At 41.5% G+C, this 22568-nt stretch overlaps 2 protein-coding genes across 2 annotated transcripts in view; one reads left to right on the top strand and one right to left on the bottom strand.

The window, feature by feature from the left end:
- PIGF (phosphatidylinositol glycan anchor biosynthesis, class F) overlaps positions 1–4604 on the top strand; it is a 22181-nt gene extending 17577 nt beyond the window's left edge. Inside the window, exon 6 of the mRNA XM_010576499.1 lies at positions 4072–4604. Coding sequence (XP_010574801.1) covers positions 4072–4185 — 114 coding nt within the window. The 3' untranslated portion in view covers positions 4186–4604. The remainder of the gene's footprint in view (positions 1–4071) is intronic.
- Positions 4265–22537, bottom strand: RHOQ (ras homolog family member Q). Its single transcript, XM_010576500.1, has 5 exons — positions 22365–22537; positions 22147–22205; positions 6371–6535; positions 5532–5627; positions 4265–4784 (listed from the first exon to the last, which is right to left on the bottom strand). Exons 1-5 carry the CDS (start codon positions 22504–22506, stop codon positions 4629–4631), a joined length of 618 nt encoding a protein of 205 aa, XP_010574802.1. The 5' UTR covers positions 22507–22537; the 3' UTR covers positions 4265–4628.
- Positions 22538–22568: the final 31 nt, after the last annotated feature.

Here is a 22568-nt window from a genome sequence, read left to right as displayed (position 1 = left end):
ATAATTAAAAGTTCCAGCAGTCAGCTGCTTACTTTATAGTATCTTTAAAAACTTTACTAGGGTGTTGCTGCTCTGGCCTTTAAGAATCTGGCGTATGTCCTTATCAATGTCTATGTAATTCCTATTACACAGGATGCAAGTTACAGACTTGTAACAGATGACAAAACTGTCACGCAGTCAGAATTGTGGTTTAACTAGCTACATGCATAGTAGAGCAGAGCTAGGTACCTTGCTGGGCTCCTGCAACATGCTCTGCTTTCCATGCAATATGCTAAGCATTCTCACATTAGCTTATAGGTCTTCTAAAAAGCACTCAGGAAAGTAGCTCATTTGTGTCCTGAAAGGTTGGCAATTCCTATTTTGAGTCCTTATTCTTAAAATGAATTCTAACGTATACTAGAAACCTGGCAGTTCTGCAGTGTCTATTTAGCCAGCTAAGTCCTATCACTGCTGCCAGATGAAAAGGCAAAAAGAAAATTTAAACAAATAGTAGAAGTCAGGACTGTTTTGCATTAACCACTGGCTCATGCTCTGTCCCTTAAAATGCAATTTTTTTGCTTGTTAAGCATGTAGGTGGAGATTTGTTTTTGCCAAGCTGCTGTTCAGATTTCTAGTAATCATATACAGGTTGTTAAAATTGCCTTTTTCTGCTTGCATTTGATACGTAAACTGACTCTTCTTGTACTAGGCTATGAGGATGGTAGCTGATGCTTCCCAGCTGCTGAGACAGACAAAGCATTTCATGACAGTTTCCTGAAGAATGCTCTGTCCTGTGTCTTGCACTCCCCACACTTTTCTCTCCAGATAATCTTCTTCCCCCTTAGAAGAAGTGCAGTTAGGCAATGTTGCCTAACATCTTATTCCCCTGCTGCTGACCCAGCCTAGACGTGACATCAATACTGGGATAGGATATGTCAGCTTCCTCACGGCAGAAGGGAGCATAAAGTAGGAGAAACTGAGCTGAATAGTTCTCAGGGGGTGAGTGGTGTATTACAAGTTGCATACTTGTAATACAAGCAGAATGGAATCGCTTAGAACAGGCAGATGGATATTAACTGCTTAGATTTTTATCACTTAGAGGCAGTTCATACCAAGTCAGGGAAGCTAAACCAAGTTTAAGAGATAATATGAAAGACAGGGTAAAGCAGACTGATCAAGCAAGTCAAATTCATTTAAAAAGGTCCAGTGGAAAGTGATCAGGCCTCAGAAAAACGAGGCCAGTAGTTAATGCAAAATAAAGCAACCCACTTTCATAGATAGACAAAAGGGCTATTGCAAGGGCTATTACATTAGTGCAGCTGATGTGCTTAAGAGCCACATCTTATCTATCTTTGATAACTTGCTGCTTTAGATACACCCATCGGTGGTGCATCTGGCTATATGTAGCCCAAAGGCCAGCAGTCAAAAATAAAAGGTGCAGAACTAGTATCATTACCTGTTTGTTAGGATCTTTTTTGCCCTGCCTTGAGGGTTAGAGAAAATAGCATAAGGACAGCAACGCTCTTAAGTCCAGGCTTTTAATTCCTGTGCTTAGGGAGTTTTCAAAAGGCCAATCAAACTGCCTTCAGAACTACTTTGGGCCATCTGACCAGCATGATGAGTACCTGGCCTAGTACCTTTCTGTTCTATGCCACTAGAAGGGATGAGGTGGTGTTTCTTTTCTGTCTCATTCATAGACAGTGAGATGAAGTGTTTTATGGTTTCTTTGCTTTGCCCCGTATCTTTGCCAACTGCCATTGGTGAGGGTTGGATTTCAGAGGTCAGAGGCTCATGTGTTAAGTGAGAGACAGCCTGAAACTTCTGTAAGGTAACACTTTTTTTAAAAAGCAAAGCAAAAATTGAATGCTTTGGAAGACAGACAGAGGCATAATTAATATTGAAAGTTACATAACTATTGAAAAACCATGTTCCAAGTTGCAGTTCAGTCTGGTAAAAGAAGCTACAACAATCATCAGAGATCCTTTTAATCATACCAGCAGTCACCCACTATACACAAAATACCAAAAGGTACAGGGTCAATGGGTCATCAGGGATATTGACTCTCTAGTTAAGGGAACATGAAAAATTCAGAGTCCAACATCTACCTATGCTTCTGAAAAGCAAATAGGCAACTACAGATTCACCTAATGTAGGTAAAATTTAATGAAGGATCATTGATCACTCAGAGAATTTGATATAAAAAGACCACTGAGTTATGAACCCTCTGTCCATAGTTTTATAGCTATTAGAGTGGTATTTGACTTCACCAGTGGATAAGAAAGTACGGCTCCTGTTCCAACTGAACATTACTGAATAAGCAGCTGGGGTTGCAGGGACTTTTTTGTTTTGTCCTTTAGACGTGTAATATGCAAAATGCTAGAAATAACTTAATTACATTTCATCTAAAAGTTGAAAAGATCCACCTGAAGTGTAGGTTTAGCCAAGGCCACAAACTCATGTGAGTTTTAAATACACATAGTGTCTTACCATGCCAAAGGTTCTCAAGGCTTTTTGTAGAAGATCTACAATACCACTGTTAAATGAATGAAAACAAGCAAGTCTTTGGTTTGAGAGGCAACAGCCAAAATATTCAGCAACAAAAACAAGTAGCAGAGACAGAATGTCCAGAAATGGAAGAATGAAACAAGGTCAATAAAGAGTACCTAAGGCACCTTGTTTATAGTCATCTTTGCTACACTCCTTAAGACCTCCAAATAATATATAAAACTGCAAATGCTAAGGAATGTGAAGATGAAACAACTGAGGAGACTGTGAAGATGAAACAGCAGAGGACAAAATACGTTACTCTTATTCCTAGTTAAAATTCTCATGATCAAAGGATGTGAATAAATATGTTTTTCCAAGTGATAATGAAGTAAAGAGAAGAATCAGAGCTAGGAGGAACCAGTACCATTAAGAGTAAGTTCATTCAATATTCATGAATTGCAAGTCAAAATGAAGTAGAAAAGAAGGCTGGACACAGAGATGCGGATATTTTCTTTAATGTCTAGTGCATTTCTCAGTCTCAAGTACGACAGAAGGTGGAAATATCCCCCTTAATTTAAAACTTAAAAAAATAGGAGAGTGCAGTCTGTACTTGCTTCAGGAACGTGCACTGTACAGCAGGAAGTGCAAAATTGTCCTTGCAAAAAAAATATGCAAAGGAGAATTTTGAAGAGGGATGGGAATTCAGTTTATTCTACAATAAATATTTTTAATCACTAACTTAGTTGAGACTTTCATCAAATGCAGTACACAGTTGACTGGTAATATAAGCTACATCTGAGGACAGACTGGTTAAGTTTTGTTTTGGCCAATCCTCCCTGCAAATTAATACCAATTTTAAAAATAAAAGGGGGCAGGGGGAGAATCCCATTACTACTTTGCCTCAGTACTAGGCGGTTTGTTAAAGTGAGTCAGCTGTATTGAGTCAGTTCCCTGTTCTTATACTAGGACATAAAGCTTTAATTATAAGCTCTCTTTAGCATAACTTGGCTTACTATGTTTGCTGAACTGGGTGCAAGATGTTCAGTCAGTTTCCAAATTTGTGTTCCTTCCCTACTGCTAGCCGGAGGGAAATTCATCTGTTTGCCTACTTTTCAAGACAAAAAATGAAAGAAAAACCCTCTATCCACCTCAGTCTCTGGCCTTATTGGGATATTCATTTATACACACCTCTGAAAGTTTCAGAACACCATGGGAGATTGGAAGGAGAAATTGCCAAGAAATCTGTAGATTTCCAAACGTGTGCAGCAGAACAGGAAGTTAGATTAGCTGAACACTTCAGGGAATATAAATACTTGTAAGTTTTTTCGCACAGTTTTGGGAATATCGAACTAAAGTCTGCAATAGCCAGAAGCCTGGTTACATTTTAATGCATATTAATTAAAACCTGTACAACAGCATTTAGTGTTCATGAAGATGATTGTTTACACTTTTGGCATTTTTAGGAAAGCACGTCAAGCTTTAAAGTAGAATAAGACTGTACTGTCTTTTAGTACCTAGATTACACTGAGAATTTGTGCTCACGAAGTACAAAAAACCACAAACATTTTCCTCATTGCCTGCTTTTACCTTGTGTTCTCCCCTCAGGTATGGCCCATTTCCTGTTCCCTCGGAGCTACCTTTGGATATATGGCTGGTCTGATTATTGCACCTTTGTGGATACACTGGAACCGGAAGCAGCTTACATACAAAAGCAGATAACTGGAGCTAAGAGAGAGACAAGGTATTTCTTTGTGCAGATTCCATACAGACTGTGCAAAAGTTGTTTTTTTTAAGAGAGAGAGATATATGTATAGTCAAAGCAGAAGACTATCCAAATTCATTTAGAGTATTTCAGACCAAGCATCTCCACTCAATAAAATCACACAGATGCTGTTTCAGCATGGTGCAGTTTTTGCTTCCTCTAGACTATGTAACCCTGAGAGATTGTACCTTCCAGTCTGAATAAAATATTTCTAACAGATGTGGTGGCTTCTTATTACAAGTTCATTGAGTTTGATTTTATTCCTCTGGATTTCACTGGTTGTAGAAGGCAGAAATGTAGTTTTAGCTTTCAGACCTGTAAGAACTTTGCTGTGTACTTAATGCATTGTATTTAAATTCAGCAGAATTTCACAGTAAGTCTGGCCATTGCCAAATATATCTCACGTGATCAAACAGCAGTTTATGCATCTTGAGCCTATTCTCTTCTTCACTGTGTGTTTCTTTGGAGTTAGGATCGCTATAATAGCTTCATCAAAAACGGTCTTCAGTCCTTTCTGTGTTAAAGCTGAACACTCCACATAGCAGTAGGCCCCTATCTGTCAAGAAAATAAGTTAATTCAATAGTAATGTATTTTAGATGTTCAGTTCTATCTGTGCACTTCTGCATTTTTGGTTTTTTTCTATAGTGACATCACAATGTTTGGCTGTGATCTAGAAAAATTATCTGCATGTGCATCCCCCCGTGGGAGAAAAGAAGGTTTGTCTTTTGGCCAAAGATCTGGAATGTATTTAAGTTGTTTCATTTATAAAGGAAGCATATTAAACAAGCTCTTTGGATTAGCAGTGGGGTCCTAAGGTATTTTTGATAATTGAACAGCAAAAAAGAATTACAGAATTACATGACCAATTTATGTTTCAAAAATAAGACTCTATAAATAAGTGTCCTGATAAGCATTATCCACGCAGTGTGTTAAAATGGTAGTACAGCATTCTCAAATAATTTCTTGAAGATGCTCCCAACACTTTGCTTGAGCAGAAGAGGTCTCTTCCAACCTCAACCATTCCATGATTTTAATTCTCTCTGACTAATGCTTATGTAGTTTTTACAAGTGTCTACACAGAAAGTTAGAACTATTACTAACAGGGAAGTACTATTACACAGGTCTGCTTGTTAGCTGTATTCAACAGTGTAAGTAAATATTGTTAACTGGTAACCAGTCATAAGGTTTCATACGTTGACTGGTAAAAGAAATGGGCAAAGTAGTAAAGGAAGAAAAAGTCAATTGGAAATAGGGTTTTTTGCTTCTTTGCTAATTGGTTTCATTTAGGAGTGTCCGGTTTACCTCTTTTGCTAACTTCTGTCCTTGCTCCACAGATACGGGCTTCTCTTTCATATCGTTCAGTCTTGCCAAAGTTTTTGGATCATCACGAAGATCAATCTAGCAAGAAAGATTGCAGTTATGTTGGAATACTTTTTCTAAACGAAAGTCAGCAGGCTATATGATACCCTCTTTTTAAAGCAGAATAATTTAATGGAATATTACATGTATAAGAATGGAGTTACATCATGACTCAGATCATGGACCCTTCCTGATCCAAAAGACCTGGAAATTTAAGCTGTGAACTACTACCTTTAATCCAGAAGGAACATACATTTATTTTGTAATTCAGCTCTTCAATTAGATGTGATCATCTCGGGATACCAGAATGTATATCCAGCAGTGGCAGAAAGATTAACCCAAACGTAATACCAACATGTGGGTCACTTTGTAATTGAAGCCCAGTCCACTGCCCACAAGAAGCAAGAGGAAATTGTCTCACTTCTCCCCTTGCTCCTTTGCTTCAGCAGGTACTGGATATGACCAACAGTTGTAGACCCAAGTAATTCCAGTAACATGGGTAGGAACAGACAATTTTATTCCCATTACTTTCTATAAAGTCACACAGAGAGATGTAGCCAATCTTGCCACCCTGTTTACAGTGAATCTATTGTAACAAAATAGAGGTAGCTCATTAGAGAACAACAGAGATCTAGGTTTTTCTGCCACTTGTTAGGGTCATTCTTCCAAAGCCAGGAGGAGGTGCAGCTCAGGTCCTGTTGGGCCTGAACTTCCAGCCCAAAGAAAAGGCACCATACAATGATCTGAATTGTTTAAATAAAGTAGAACAGAACCAGATATACCTGTGTTCCTACTAGTAAAAAGGGAACATTAGGTGCATATTCCTTCAACTCCGGTACCCACTCTTCCTTCACATTTTGAAATGAAGCAGGGTTTACCACTGAGAAGCAGATAAGGAAGACATCGGTCATAGGATAAGATAAAGGTCTCAGACGATCATAGTCTTCCTGAGAAAGAAAAATTCTGTTATCTGCAATATTAAATTGTTGCTTGTATTTTGTTAATTTTAACAGTTACACTCAGAAACTGTATTTGCATTTCAGGAATTTTGTTGAGGCAAACTTTTTGAATGTTTACAACTATTCCAGGTTAGTTAGTGTGGCTGTTAGAGCAAAATCTGCATATGAGGGTAACTATATGTGAACATAAATATTTCAAAAAGTGTGTTAATGCTGATAGAAACTTACTTCTGTACAAGAATATACAGAAGACTACCTTTTAAAAAGTTTTCACTTAAAGAAAAAAAAAAGGCTTATGGCTCAAACATACTTGCAGATCAAAGTTTAGCATTTGTTTAACCAAAAAGAAATAAGCAGATGTGGCTGCTATAGGTTATACAGGTGATACAAAGCTAGGCTAGATTAAGGCTATTTAATGCACTTAAATGTTCTCTTTTGGATTGTACGTAGAGGTGATATTTAAAGCTCTCCTTAGAATTTTCTTTCTGTCTCTTAGAAACCTTACTGTCCTGTTGCTAGTGATCAGACAAAGTAAGGATCAGAAGGGACCTCTTCTGTCCAGACTCTGCTTTCTGTAAGCAAGCCCAGCAAAGAGTGGGAAGGAACAGAAATTAAGGATCAAGAACACTATCAGGGGAACATTAATGCCCTTTTTGGGGGAAAGTTAGTGTGAAAAGATTCTTATTTGGGTCATTTAGAGCCATAGCCAGGGCATACAATACTGTGGCAACAGAGGTACCTAGGAGCATTGTCCCTATTGTAAAACAGAGCTCTCTCTAGCAAGAGAGAAAGTGGATTTTGCCCTATTTTTTAGCTAAGAGCAGGAGGCAACATGCCCCAGCTTCTCTCTGCAAGGCTTCCTTTGGTCTATGGCAGTGAAACAATGCCTTATCATTCCTACATTACTTTTTTTTTTTCTTTTTTAACATAGATAACTAAGACTGAGCCCTGGCATTGCAGAGACAGTGAAGAATGCCGGGTTTATACTTCCACAATAAACACCAGTTTATTATGGCTGCTGCAGCAGCCTCCCTCTTCCCCATGTAAGCTCCCCATCTTAATTAAATCTCACAAATATTGGAATGATTTGTTCATTAAATGTAGAGACAGAAATGTAATTCAACTCCACGTTTCAGACAAGCCAGAAAATTAAATTTTCATCTCCTTGGCAACAGTCACATTACCAGATTATTAACCTATAGTTGCACCCTCAAAAAAGCCCTTCATTGATTGTTAAGTTTTAAATATAGTGTCACTAGAATTTCAGAAAACGTGTGAGAACTTCCTCAGAACAGTTTCTGCTAGACCCATCTTTTCATTTGGAAGTCAACAGCTATGGGAAGAGGACCATTACCCTCATCATGAAATGGAGAAAAGACAAGCACTGGAGGAGACTCTGCACTAGCAGTGAGGTGACCACTGGCCAGTACTCTTTGGTGTCTATTTATATAATATTCTTATTTGTAATCGGTATTCTCATGTGCCATTTTGATTATATACTCTACTGCCAGTCTTGTATGCTCTTCAGTTTTGTCAATTAGCTAGAGCATGCTTAGCTGTAAATATGGGCTCCCAATTTCACAACCACAGTAACTGACACTACTGTGAAACTACAACATTTCAGGCCTTTCTGAAGATTAGGTGTTTCCCTTCTAGTGTCAGGCTCCTATCCTGAGTCAAAAGAAAAAAACAGTAACCGTGTCTTTTCCACATCTGTGGACGTTCATCATGGAAAGCAGAAATAACTTTAAGAACTTCACAACAGCAACTTGAAACTATTCAACATTCAATTCTTTTTTTAAGCATCTCTTTTATGTTTCACTTCTACTACTGAATATAGTTAGATCCTGCTCAGGATTGCCACTCTGTTTTCTGGGGTGGAGATCAAAATCCTAAAAGAAGCTTCCCAACTGCAAATTACACTGGTCCCTGGAGTACAAAATCTGCATGCAAGAACATGCAGGCAGATCTGTCAGTTGCTCTCAAATTCAGTTCTACTAAACTTTATGTGTGGTATTACAGAAGAGGTTTTCTTAAAAAAAAAAAATCTAGTTTAAAATTGTATTTTGGTCCTACCACCAAAGCGCTGCCTTCACTACACTCAACATTTCTAAAAATCTCACATCTGAGTTACAGTAACTAGAATATTGTCAGCATTATATGCTGGAATGGAGAAAACATTTCACTGTCACCAGAAATTACTGTTAGTCCATTGACCTTAAAAAAATCTCTTTAGTTAATCGATTTCAAATTACAGACGGACCTTTTATTCATAGCAAATACTAATCATTTTCTGATCTCAAAGCTGAGTTACATTTGCATGGTTTACTTCAAAACTTCCATATTTAGTTTATCTTTTTAAATCCCATTGGATACAAATCCTTGTACATTTAGCCACATCTTGGTACTGCACCTTACTTCCCACATATTCATCAGCAGTCATCTGGGAGTGAGCAGTGTTACTACTTTTTAAGGCATGTGCGTTGCTGAACTCCTTCCCTGTCCCTGCATCTATTTATATGCCTTTTGATTTATACCCTGTCCCATCTGCACTGGGCAAGCCATGGGTCCATCCTGTGTAATTAAGAAGTTAAAATGAAGGCAAGTACAGTGTGATTGGATACATCATGTATCATGGCCAAAGATGTATGTGGTATTCACTACAGTGACTTCACTGCATTTACACTTACTTAAATTAACAGAGAATTTGGCTATATCTGCCAATCCTGCTGCTTGAAACAAGTCAGTGCTGTCAGGCTCTCCTTTAAGTCTTGTCTGTGCTATGAAAATTAGGTTCATGTTAGTACTAATAATGGCAGATAATTCTAATAAAGCCTCCCACCACACGATTAGACTGGTCCTGGGTTCTCCAAGAGAGACCCTGGCTTAAATGCTACCAGCATGGCCATCTGTGCTTAAAGACTCCTGTTCCCCAACAGCCCCTCAGAAATAGCAATCAAACATGAAAACTTTCTCTGATGTATTGGGTCTAAATAACTGCTGCACTTTGCAGAAGAATCTGAAATACCAAATGAATTTAGACTGAAAATTAGAGAAGCCTGGAAAAATCTGATTGCTTCAACTATAATTTATTTCCTGAATCTAGTGTAAGGGAAATAAATATGGTTTATTCTAAAATTAAATGCAATGGTGAAATCTAATTATACTCGCCAGTCAATATAAATTCCAATTTGAGTGCATGTACACACCACACTGTACAGCAATTACACTTCCAATCTAATTGGGGGAGGCACTGCGTGTATATTTAGGCATTAAAAATATTTAAAGAATTTAACTGGAATATTTTAAGAATGTGAATTAGATGGGTAAGAAAGCCACTAAGGTTCAAAATATGCAATACAAGTCTCAAAAACTCCAGGCTGTAATAATGAAATGGCTCATTCTCCAACATACTCTGGACTTTTAAACAGAATTGTTCGCTGTTTGCTGAAGCAGTTGAATACAGATAGAAAAACATGCTGAAAATATGAGTTGTAAGAACTTTAAGCAAATTGGACACAAGTATGTTGGCTTAATTAATGTTACATGGAGCTGCGATGCTTATAAAAGATACAACATTGCAGCAGGACCATTCATCATTTACCTAGTATCTGTGGTAACCCAGGACAGCTGCGAATACAGAACAGACATGGGAAAGGAGATGAGGAACTAATGACTTGACTTAGCTTCTCAGCTACAAACTGGGAAGGACTGTTTGGGTTTTTTGTTTTGTTTTTAAGAGGGGAGAATGGAAATTCATACTTTCAAATTTTCATTTTGCCCTAGTTTTTATATTCCGCAGGTAAGTCTAGCATTGCCTTTATCTTAGCTCCTTAAAAATCTCTCCTTTAGGTCTCTTTTTCCATGTTACAGTATCTCATAATCTGCCTCTAAGATTTTCTGCTGCCTTGTACTTGAATACTGAATCACTAATTTTCATTGTATTTTGGATGTTCAGGTGGATTTGTTTTAACATGTTCAAAATTTGGCTACTTCTTTTCCTGACATTTACCTGCTCAAAAACAGAGGTCTTGAGGAACTTTTTGTATGCAGACTGAAGAATGGTATTGCAATTCTGCAGCATTATGTTCTTCTTCATTTCAAGGGTTTTCTCAGACTAAAAGCAGAATGCAGTGCCGTATTTCAAGCTGTACAATTGATTTTGAACTAATACTTTTGCCCAATTCCATGGATATCACCTGAGAGACATAGTTAAAAACACACAAACTGTATTCCTAACGCTGCCACTGACACAATATGTAGCCCTTAGCAAATTATTATCCTCTCTCTACTTGCATCTTCCCATCTGTAGGGGATTGCTAGCTTAATAATGCATTAGTCTTTGTAAAGCATTCCAAAAGCCTTTGATGTACATAGCTTATGTGCAGTGGGATTTTTTTTTAAAAAAAAGCTAAGACAAAGTGAAGTCTAATAATTTCTGGACAACCTACTTGACCCACAAAAAGCATTATTTTCTTGTATTAGAAAACAGAAGTAGGAGGTGCAGGCATGAGATCCCATAGTACTAGAGTGCCTGTAGCTCCCCTGTTTTATGGTATCACACTCCTCCCTGCCCAAGTTCAAGTGATGGGGACAGAGGTCCTTACCCTCTCTCAGTAATGTAAGACCACAGGCCTCCTTCTCCTCTGGAATGGTATTAGGGTCTCTTTATCCAATTTGGAGAGATGAAAGGCAATTAGAGGAGTCACCTTTGCAGTCAATACCTTCCCACACCTTGACCAAGACCTCTGGGGAAATTCATACCTCTCAGATCTACTGTTACAGGTAGCAAAGACGATGTTAACCTAGATCTGTTTGATTTTTTTTTTTTCCTTGCAAATATGAGGGCTAGAGTCTGTAAGCAAACAGGAGAAACCAAATTCTGGTATGTCATTTGAGCAAGGTATGTCATGCTTGTGTTTCAATCCAGGCCCAGTGTTTTGTATTCTGACAGAACTGAAGTAGTTAATGATTTTATGTGTTTTGCAGCTTAGGAACAAAATTTTAACAATACATCTCCAGTTATATCATACTGACATACTCTTATAAACAAAGGCTAGGCCTATTTCTGTTCTATTCTGAGAAGGTATAAAGTGGATGGGAAGGAACAAAATAAGAGCTTGTGCCACTGGAAGAAAAACTGGAGCTCAACAACTCTAGGTTTGTGATCTCTTGTGTTAGCAACCATCTGTTGCTTTCAGAGCTTACAACAGCAATCATAAGAGGGAGTTCTCACTCCCAACCATCTGTTTTTAGAGGGGAAGCCAAAAATAGACATCAGGCAGAGTTGTTAGAGGAATCCAACCTTCATGCAGGGAAGGGTAATCACTACTGCTGCTCAGAGGGTCTCAGTGAGGTACACGTATGTAACTAGCTGGTTTCTGCGGAGCAAAATCCCAGCTAAAAGTCCAAGTTTTAGCCCATTTCACATTAGGTCTCGGTAACGACAGTTGAAAGTCCTCTCAATATGAATTGCCATGCTTTAACTTTTGAAGTGCATTTCAAAGCTGTCCTTCAAGACTGCATTTTTCATAGTTTTCCTCCCTGAAAATAAATTTGTTTCAGAAGGCCCCCTGTAATATTTCAGAAAATGTTAACAAGTGAACCATAATGACTACTGTATCTAACATGTGCCCTAGGGACTTGGTACCAGCTCACAGTTACCCCAGTGGACACATCCTGCCATCTCCCCCAGATTATTTAGAATTAAAGGCTGATCTGCAGCTTTGCCATAAGCACCAGGGAAAGCCTCCTAGAGCAACCGCCTACTCCAGAAGCACCCCAGGAACAGACTTCACCCCACTGAATCACCCTGTGGTTTCTGATTCTACGAGATGCTTGGGTGGGGCAGGAGAAAGAGGGAAGTGGTCTGTACTGCCCCATGCCAAGCACAAACTGCTTCCCTGGCTAAAAAAACTCTCCGAATTTTTTCAGTCTGGGCTGTATAATGCTGTAACCCTTTGCAAGGAAGGAGGGTGGAATGTCCCCAGGATGCTGGCTTCCTGGCACTGCCACCCACAAGGCACCACTAATGCAGGACCACTTGGCAAGCTGCAATTTGGTCTGACACAGCATTGCGATAAAACATCTGCTTGTCCAATTCTGCAACCCAAGCCCTGTTAACACCGATTCAGTCGCCTGCATCTGTAGCCACTAGCTTCTGAACACGCAAAACAAGATGTGGTGATTATTCCCTGGCTGCAGGGGAAAAGTGCACTACAGACCCTCTTGTCTCTTCACAGGCTTCTGGCGATATAGCTTGCATTGCTAAAGAAAGCAGAATTGTCCTGTTGTGGCTTGTTCGCACAGGTTTCCTAGGGAGTGCAAAAAGCTGCCGATTTGGGCCCAGCATCTATTTTTAATTTATAGAAAAGGCTGCAAGAATGCAGGGTAAGTGCTCTTGTATTGTATTCTAAAAATGAAGTAAGCTGATCTAAATCCATCTCTAAATTCCTGTGAGGAGGACTGTTCAAAGGAGGTATGAATTATACATTGAAAAAGCCAGGGTTTGTGAATTACGGATTTTTTTTTTTTTTTGACAAAACTTTCCTTCTGGCATATTTGAGGACTGTGCAGCTGCTTACATGTCTGAAAACCTTTTCTGTATAGAGAGAAGTAACTAGCTGGAAGCTGGAGCCTAGCAAGATGGATTTTAGAGCATTAGAGACAAGGACAGAATATTCCTTTAATTATACACCAAATTGCCTTTCGGCAATCAGAATTGATCCCAGTCTTAATGTGGGATTAAATACTGTCCAAATCCTACATCTTGCCATGTGGTGATGCTAAACTATTTTCCTAGACAGTCTTAACAGAACACTCCTTCTCTCCACTCCATCACCAAAGGAACTTCAACTTGCTGCCTTCTTCATGGTTTTATAAAAGTGGAAGTCCCTCAATTTTCTCTGTAAGACTTACTATTTTAGCATCTGTAACAACAGAACATGGATTCAACTGACTGCAAGCAGTATCACCAAGCACAATTTTGCTTAAAAACCTTGTATAGGTTGCTTATCCACTGTGGATCTCTTAAGAAGTGGCAGAGTAACTGCCGTGGACAAGCCTTTTCACTCCTTAGCCATGAGAAATCACAAGGCTGTGGTGCGTTCCTGTGCTGGTTCCTTTCTCACCGACAATGACCTCATGAACAGCACTCTTCCCACACAGGATTTCCACTTTCTCCGGGAAAGGAATTCACCCTGGTTTTCGTGACTGTAGCCATGAACAATCAGGATTTTCTATTCTTTCAGATATGGGCAAGCAAAGGAAAAATAGAAAATTCACCCTGGCTCAGGGGATCTGGTCAGATCTACCCTCTGAAGAACCTGCTCTTTGTAAAGATGGGTTCTTTCACTTTGTTTTTACAGAGGAATGTGACCATCAATAAATCTGTTCTCACAGGGAAAACAGACTATGGAATAAAGATGGTTTAGTATAGTTCTCCATATCATATCAGACATGTCTTTTCATTTACTAACTATATAAATCCTGCCCAGACAAGAAAGACTGATCAGTTAGGTGTCCCATTCCCTTTCACTTTTTACAAATAAACCCCAAACCCATGTTCTTCAGTCCACCGTTGAGCAACAGCTTTGTAAGACAGAAGACTAAGCCTTCACACTGACTCCTCAAGATTAATTCCCATTACGCAACTTCTCAGAAGACGAAGTGTCAGAGTACTGGTGCCATCATGTGCACGTTGAATAAACACATAACGGTGAAACAATTTCTGGAATTAAAGGAGTTCCTAAGAGTATTCTGCATCTTATTTTACGTCAAGTCCCGATTTGTCAGGGCTAACAGCTTCCATGGAAGAAGGTAGTAAAACACTCAACGATTTCACTGCAGCAGATGTTTAGGCATTTGAAAAACCGCCTACGATTTTTCTTTCTTAAGTGAGGAATATGTAAGCCATCTCACTGCCCATGGCTGGGCTATCTGTTGGTCATAGCTAAAGATGCCAACCCAGTTCATGCCTGGTATCCATCCCTTATTGACTCCACCACTGCATCCCAAATGGAAATCAGACCAACAAGGAACTAGCAGTAAGACCTACTGATGATCTTTTAGCATTCACAGCTATATCTAATTTAGAGCGCAAGCTGCCTGAGGCACTTTCAGTCTGTGTTTTATTCATATGAAGCAGTAAGCTCACCTAGAATGCTGATAGATGGTCCTTTGCTCTGGAGAATAATGCTGCCACTTGCATTTTTATACACACACCAGTGAGTGCCAGCCATCGCAAAGAATTATTGCACATGTGCCACAACATGGATGCAGCACAGAGCAGGACTAGAACAGACTGAGGACAGTAGCCGCTAACACATCAAATGACACAACCTCTTCAGAACTGCTGAAAGTGTTGTGTAGTGTTCAGACACATTTTTCTTAACACAAATCATGCAGTCGCCAATCCAAACCAACAGACTGCCTATAAAACCACAGAACAGAGCAGTAAAAAGATACAGTTCCCCTCCTCTCTTCCCTCATTTTGCATCTTCTCTAATTAGAGGAAGGGCAGTTTTGTTAGAAATGTAACTGCTAATTTGGAGGTTTAAAAAAAAGTCCTGAAGCTTTGTCCCAAAGCATCCATTTTAGTAATGTTGGTTTTAGTAATTCACAATAAAACTGCAGGATTTGGAATCAGTGTGCTTTATATTATTTCTTAAAGCCCAGGTTCCTAGAGTCTCATGATTATATAAAGAAAAATCACATCCTTTTCGCCTTTAAATGAAAGATAAATTTCTAGTACCCCACAGACACAGAGAAAACTTGAACACTTGAAGCCCAAAGGCTTAAAGAAAACCCACATCCAGCAAAGGGCAAAAGAAAAAGTCTCAAACCATTTTGATTTCCTAGGTTTTTTAGGTAGTGGTGTCTGCGGATAGAAATAGCTGACTCATCATTTTGAATGCCTGGGACTGACAAAACCTCAGTATTGCTGAAGTTTTACATCCACTTTGTCCATGTGTTCTCAATAAAGGAACTGGAACGATGCTTACTGAAATCAGCAATGGGGTACCTGCTAACACAGAGCTTTGGATCAGACCCTAACACACATTGTACATCCTTTTGCATTGCAGGTCTGCGCTATGGAGGCAGTACTCCAGTCTAAATTATCTTTAGTTTGTTTTAAGATGTATTTGGAGGCTGAGTCAGGAGTTAGGCTATAAATGAAAAATATGCATTTTTTATACTTTTCATATTTACCAAAATATAAAGAGCTCTTTTCAAAGCAAATGGATTCAATCAAGAAGTCTGACTACGGAGCTGCCGAAAACTCCCAGGGTCTCATATGTTCTCTATCAGAAAAACTCTGCCAGTTCATGCCACCTTACGCAGTTGTCCCTATTCCATCACTCTTGCCTCCTGCAATATAGCTGTAGCGTATATGATACTCAAATGAGTACAGATGCACACACCATCTTAAAATGAAGTCAGCAAGTAAGAGGATATACAATAACATTGTGCTGGAAGAGCAATAATTATTGCTTGTATTCAGTGTTGCCTTTTTAGCTGGTGATGTTTGGATAGCAGTGAAAGATGTCACTGTACCTCGAAGAAATTATAAATGAGTAAAATTCAGAGAGAACTGTCACAAACTAAAGGATATCTACTGACTTTTAACCCAGAAAAAAGGGATTTTTATGTGACCACATAATCAATGTTTAGCAAGAATCTCTCTAGGTCAGTAGTCTTCATAAAAATGTGCTTTTAACATATCAAAAATTGAAGTTTCAGAGAACCTCTCAAACTTGGTTTGCTTTGGGTTCTTTACTTTGGTCTGCCATTAACTTACTATTAAATTGGCAAAGACATTGGATCTACATTTTCAAACACATCCCTTACATTTGATTTTAACGTAACTCAGTGCCACTATTCAGAAGTGCTGTGGGGCTTCTGACACACTGAAAATGAAACATAACTGTCCTGAGTTTCCAACATGTATTTAGTGGATCTTTTGGGGAACTCAGAGCAGCATCTCCTATCCTGAGACTCCCCATCTGGTGATAACAATACTTACCAATCTTTACAGGAAAGCCACAATGCTTTCGAAGTGTGAGTCACAGCTCACAATGAGGTGTCTGAATGTAAGCTTTGCACTGCTATTATTGTTGGAAGGCCATTTTTAAAAGCAAATCAGAAGGTACAAGTCCCCTTCCTCTTAAAGGGAAAGCCTGTCTTTGCTTACACACTTGTCTACAGAACTCTCAACGTAGAGATTGTAAGCTCAGGCACTTCACCTCTTTTTGCGTTGAAAAACTTACTTAAATTTCGAAGGGAGAATCTAGGCAAGTTTTTATTTTATCTGCATACATCCAGTTGTTGCTGCAGAGCTGTTAAACCTACATGGCTGGCAACATCCTGAAGCACAGAGCAGCTTCAGCAGAGGCTGAGCTATTCATAGGCCAGCACACTGGCCAGCCGGGACTGAGTGAGCTCACAGCTTCCCAGCACCAGCTGCCAGCTCGGCTGGGACAATGTAAAGGGAGTGAGGGAAAATGCATGTGGGAGGAGGGAGGCGCAGCGGGGGACAGAAAGGGGACAGGATGTTAATTGCTAACATATCATTTTTAGGTCTGCCAAAATCACATTATAGGTTTCGGTGTTTACAACTCTACAGTAAAGGGTGGCAGGCTTCATGTTGCGTGAGACCGTGCTTGCATGTTCCAGGCTCACATTTGGCACTACAGCTGCATCGTAGGTGCAACTTGGAAGGAGTAATCTGGTCTGAGGACGGACGTTTCTATTTCACAACGGACCAGCCAAAATGATCAGCAGCTGCCTCTCCTTTCAGCAGGATACTGAAGTGGTACCTGCTAGACCAGGGCTACCTACTAAAGCCAAGACAAGTAGCCAGCAAGAAGTAGAAAAATTACTGCTATTTCTTGTTTTATTTATAGCAACCACTGCAAATTTGGTGACCATCCATTTTAATAACCACACCTCTACCCCTCTCTTTCCCACAGGCACATTCACAGTTATAACCATTTGGTTTTACACCTGGCCTTAATGCAAGCACTGATCTTGCTAATATTTGAGTTAGCTTTACACACCTCAGCAGCCCAACCAACTTTAATATAAAATTGCTTTTAACATCAGGGATTCCATTACAACCGAAAAATCAGTGTGTCTGAATTAAGAAGGCTGCAGCTGCAACCAGAGTAGCCATCGGTATCTGAGCTGAGAGGAACCAAGAAGTGGCTTGGTCTGCTCTTCTGCTTTAGCATGTTTTGTGGCTACTGTTTTGGTGATGGTTAAGAAGGCACTGAGCGCATCCCTGTATCGGACCTACAGCTTGCCCTACACGTGTTAGGGCCTTTAAGGCAGAGAAATAAAAGTGGAAAGCCAAGGAACACAGTTTACCTCAGCTTTGTCCAACCAGGCCACGCTAGTATCACAACGTAAGTGATGCTGAGGGATACAAATGTTATTATTAGGCACTGCACCACAGTAAGGTTCACTCTGCTCTGGCTGTACCGCACTCTGCACTGCCCAGATGCTGGCTTGGTGCCAAACCTGCACCAGGCAGCCACGCTATGCCTCAGCATCTCTCTTCCTGGGGCAGTGGGAGCAGCACAGGCTCTGCTCCTGCATCCCCCCCATTCTCCCTCCTGGTCCTGACAGTCCTTCACAGCAAAGACACAGGAGAAGAGCAAGGCTTCTATCTCTATGTGGTCAGTACATACTGAAGGAAAGGGACACCACGAATGAAAACCCCACAACAAAAGAGACTGAGAGGATGGACCCCAACTGCCATTTTAAGCAGCAGCCTTCAATATGGAGCAAAATCTCCAAGAGGTAAATCCTGTGTGTCCTCCCATTTATCCCGATCATTTGGGATGTGGCAAGGGGACACGCAGCACACCTCTTCATTAGTGCTTACAGACATTTCTCCGAAACTTTTAATATCGTAAGAGTTGGCAGTATTGTTTTAGTATTATGGAAAATCAAAATGATAATCACTTGTCACTAGTTCAAAAGCACTCCAACATGGTGAAGTTAACAGACCCCTGGTGAAGCCACAGTCCTCTTCCCAGGCTGATTTTGCCACATACCCCTGCTCAATGAAGAGCAGTACCGACATGCAGTTAGTCTCCCGAAGCAAGAGAGGCTACTGCAAAGCCAAAGGCATCCAAGCATCAGTCTTACAAGCACCTCATGTTTAAACTTCAGTGCATTGATGCTCCCAGCTCCAGGCAATATAGGCAGGTTCTGCAGTTCTCAACTTCCTGGGGAAACCAGGACCCACTCCAAGCCCACTCAGTCTCAGCGCATGGCTATGTGCAGCAGCAAGGCTAAAAGGAGTTGCCAGCTCCACCTCTGGGAGGAATTGCTGGAGGAATGCCCTCTCGGACACCACCAGCACCGAATTCCCACCTGCCTCCCTGGCGCGGGAGCCTGCCTCCACAGCTGCAAACCCAAAGGGGCTCCAAGAACCTCCACTGCCCAGCAGCTGTACTGGCTATTTTCTGCTGAACCACGGCCTCAGTATTTTCAGCCAGAGAAAAGCCTGCTTGAACTCACACACACCCAAAGCAGGGAAGGTCTGTCTCCATATAAACTGAAGTTTGTGAACCACTAGTGGCATTTTTCCCTGCTATATTTAACCTGGAAAAAAATGGGATTTTCATAGACTTATTCTCAACCTCCTTTAAACTCACAAAGACATGAGGTATTATGTCATCAGTATAGTTACTACACATGATTCTGTGTGTGTTGTGAAGAAGTGAGCTAGAAAGAGTACTTAATGCCATGAACTCAAAAGCTTGCAACTCCTCTGCCAAAGAGAAGCCTGTCACAAGTTTCTAAATACATAACCACACAAGTTAAAGAGACCCACAGGCTGGTAAGTCAGTATTTCAGTGCGATGAGCCTGCTGAGCACCAGCTAGAAATCAAAAGGTCTTCAATCCTTGCTCTGCTATGGGCTTCCTGCATGGATCTGGAGTAGGTTACTGTCTGAACCTCCATTTATCCCCTCACTCCCCCCCAAAATGAGATCTGCAGATTGTACCTATGTACTCTGTGCAGAGCCGGGAGTATAAACATGCTGAAGACTGGCAGCTGCTTAGATACCACAGTGATCATGCACTGCCAAGTTTTGATAAAATGATACTATCAGGCCAGTATTTTACAGTAAAACTATTTGGGGGTGACAGAATTAGAAATTAAAGCACTGATGTATGCTGGCACAGAAATCCCAACTTCAAGCACCAAAGAATCCGAGCCGTACAGAAGTCTGTGCAATTGCACCTGCTGATTGCAGGTGTGTACCAGATGCAGCATGCTGTTTCCTCAACACGGAGAAGACACCATCAGCTCATGTCTTTTCTGCTCTTTACTATATATGTTTAAGCTTTAAAGTGCATAGCTCTGGGAAGATGGGCTTGTCAGCACACTCTCTGACAAAGCAGCTTTTAGCTGAATGAAATTGCTGGGCTGGCATCTTCACACAGACTCCCCTCCTTAGGTGTGCTGGATGTTGGGACGGGGCTCCTGTGGGCAGCCCCAGACGTCCACCAGTTCCCCAAACATGCTGAAGTGGGATGGGGATAATGGTAGACTTTATTAGCACTGCAGGTCTGACTAAAAGGGAAGTTTTGCCAAGACCAGATATATTTGTAAAGGTAGCCTCATTAAAACACCCTATGTGAGCTGATGCTCCTCTGAATTAGGCCAGCAAGATCTGGTCCTGGGTACATCAGAAACTACTCTGTAATTCAAACTTAAGCTTTCAGCTTCTCAGAATTTGGGAAAAAAAAAAAAGCTTACCTGAATTTTTTACACATCTGGATATACAATTTCACACTAAAAAGTTTTTCTTAGTATAACAGGAATACCTTCGCTTGCCGTTTGCTGTAAACTGGCCGGTTTACCCTACTAGCTTTTGACGAGGCCAAAGGTCACTCGGTTTTGTACTCAGCACATTCAGGCAGAGTGGGATACCGCAAAACCACACAGAGCTAACAACACACATTCCCATTAATAGCAACAAGCCAGCACAAGCAGTTTGAGACAGCATCCACAAATAAGTGATGCATATGTACAGTAGTGCTAGGGTCACTTTCACATTTTCCAATGCTCATTATATAAAAAGAGAAAAATAGTTGCATATTAACCAAATGCTTTATTTGCCTGAGCACTAGATCCTCATTTTGTAACCTACTTAAGCAATATTTTACAAGCTGTGTTTTGAACCAATTACTACTGAAAAACAGGACTATGACAGTAATAAGAAATGCACTTAGTTGGCATAAATTTGACTAGTTTGTGTTTACGTCAGTGAGATGACAACCACGAAGTCCATCTTTTTGGGAGTACCCGTCAGGTATCAGCTTTCTGGAAACGGAGCTGTTTCCTACAATTCTCATGGAATTAATTTTATTACTTATTTCAGGCCTAACAAAGATATACAAGACTGGTTAAATGCTGCTTCCTTTACTTAAGGCTGTATGCAGATCTAAAAAGGTACACTAATATAGGCAGCAGCTGTTCAATTAAGTATAGGAATAACATGGTTAAAAAATATGGCTTCAGTCTATGCAAGTCCAATGAGATTATCTTACTAGTTGCTCTTTACAACACGGAAGCATGTCTGAGGTCATGTGAGACCAAAACACATGCTCATACCGCAAGAAGAAGTTTTAATATAAGGAATACACAACTTTACAAAACCCATGCGGCATTTCCGTATATACGCTCTGCACCTCCTTGGGAGATGCCTGCACCTCCCAGGGTCAGGCCCTTCACAAACTATTTTGTTTCCGACAAGGCATCTCCCCAGAGCTGGGGCTGCTTTAAGCCAGGAGACCATGCTTGGCCCGCGGCTGGTGCCATGCAAGTTCAGCTGACCAAGAATTGACTTGAATTCAGAGCCCTTCAGTAGCTGCTACACCAGTGAGCCCTCCAAACATCAAGCATTTTATCCATCATTAAAGTTACTTAAGATACATGCTGACATAGCATCTTTCACAACAGGCTGTAATAATCTTAACCAAATGAGTGACTTGAATTGTCTGGGATAGCAGAAGAAACCCAGGTTATCTGAAAGGCAGTGGCTGAGAATTACATTTTATTATTTTGCACCTCTAAGTTGGACAACTCTTTTTAGCTATTTAAGAGCTGTAAAGCGTAAACAAGGCAAGCTGCGGCATTGTGGGTCTCTATCCGACCCATCGCGTTTAAGGCAGCAAGTTCCCTCCCAGCTAAAGGAGGCACATTTCCCCCATCTGAAGGCCGGCGGGAGGGTCGGCACTCCGCGGGGGTTTGACCGGGGGCGATGCCCGGCCAGCGCTGGCACAGCCTGGGCCGGGCGCGCCGGCTCGCCCAGCGCCAGGCGATGCCGTGGCCCCCCGGCCGCAGTTCCCCCGCAGCCGGCCACGCACCGCTAAAAATAAAGCCCGTCTCCGCCTGCCCGCCCTCGAGAGTAAGGGTCGGATCCACGGTTTTCTTCTAAAGCCGTTTTTTATCAGTCGCCCTCCCCCCCGGCACCCCCACCCCCGCCGCCAACCCGCCTCTGAATCACCCAGCCCGGACCGCAGCCCTGCAATTAACTTCAGCGCGGGGCCGAGGCCGGGGGCAGGGCTCGGCACTCACCTGGCCGGCGGTGTCGTACAGCCCCAGCAGGTACTGCTTGCCCCCGACGGTAACGCTGACTGCGAGGGGGGAGAAACACAGCGGGTGAAGGGGGGCAAAGGCCGGCCGACCCCCCCGCCCCCCGGCAGGGCAAGGCCGAGGGACGGAGGGAGGGGGGGACGGAGGAAGGGAGAGAGGGTGGCTGCCACCGCCGGCGGCCGGGCCCCCCGCCCGCTCACCTGCGTAGTGGTCGAAGACGGTGGGCACGTACTCCTCGGGGAAGGCGTCGTTGGCGTAGCTCATCAGCAGACACGTCTTGCCCACCGCGCCGTCCCCCACCACCACGCACTTCAGCATGACCGCCGCGCTGCCATGGGCCATGGCCGGAGCCCGCCTTCATGGCCCCGCGGGCGCGCCCCGCCGCGCCGGGCCCCCCGGCATCG

This window comes from Haliaeetus leucocephalus, unplaced genomic scaffold, assembly GCF_000737465.1.
Source record: "Haliaeetus leucocephalus isolate CR32 unplaced genomic scaffold, Haliaeetus_leucocephalus-4.0 Scaffold526, whole genome shotgun sequence".
Taxonomy (NCBI): domain Eukaryota; kingdom Metazoa; phylum Chordata; class Aves; order Accipitriformes; family Accipitridae; genus Haliaeetus; species Haliaeetus leucocephalus.
The sequence above is the reverse complement of the archived record's forward strand: the minus strand, read 5'-3'. Positions and strand labels throughout refer to the sequence as shown.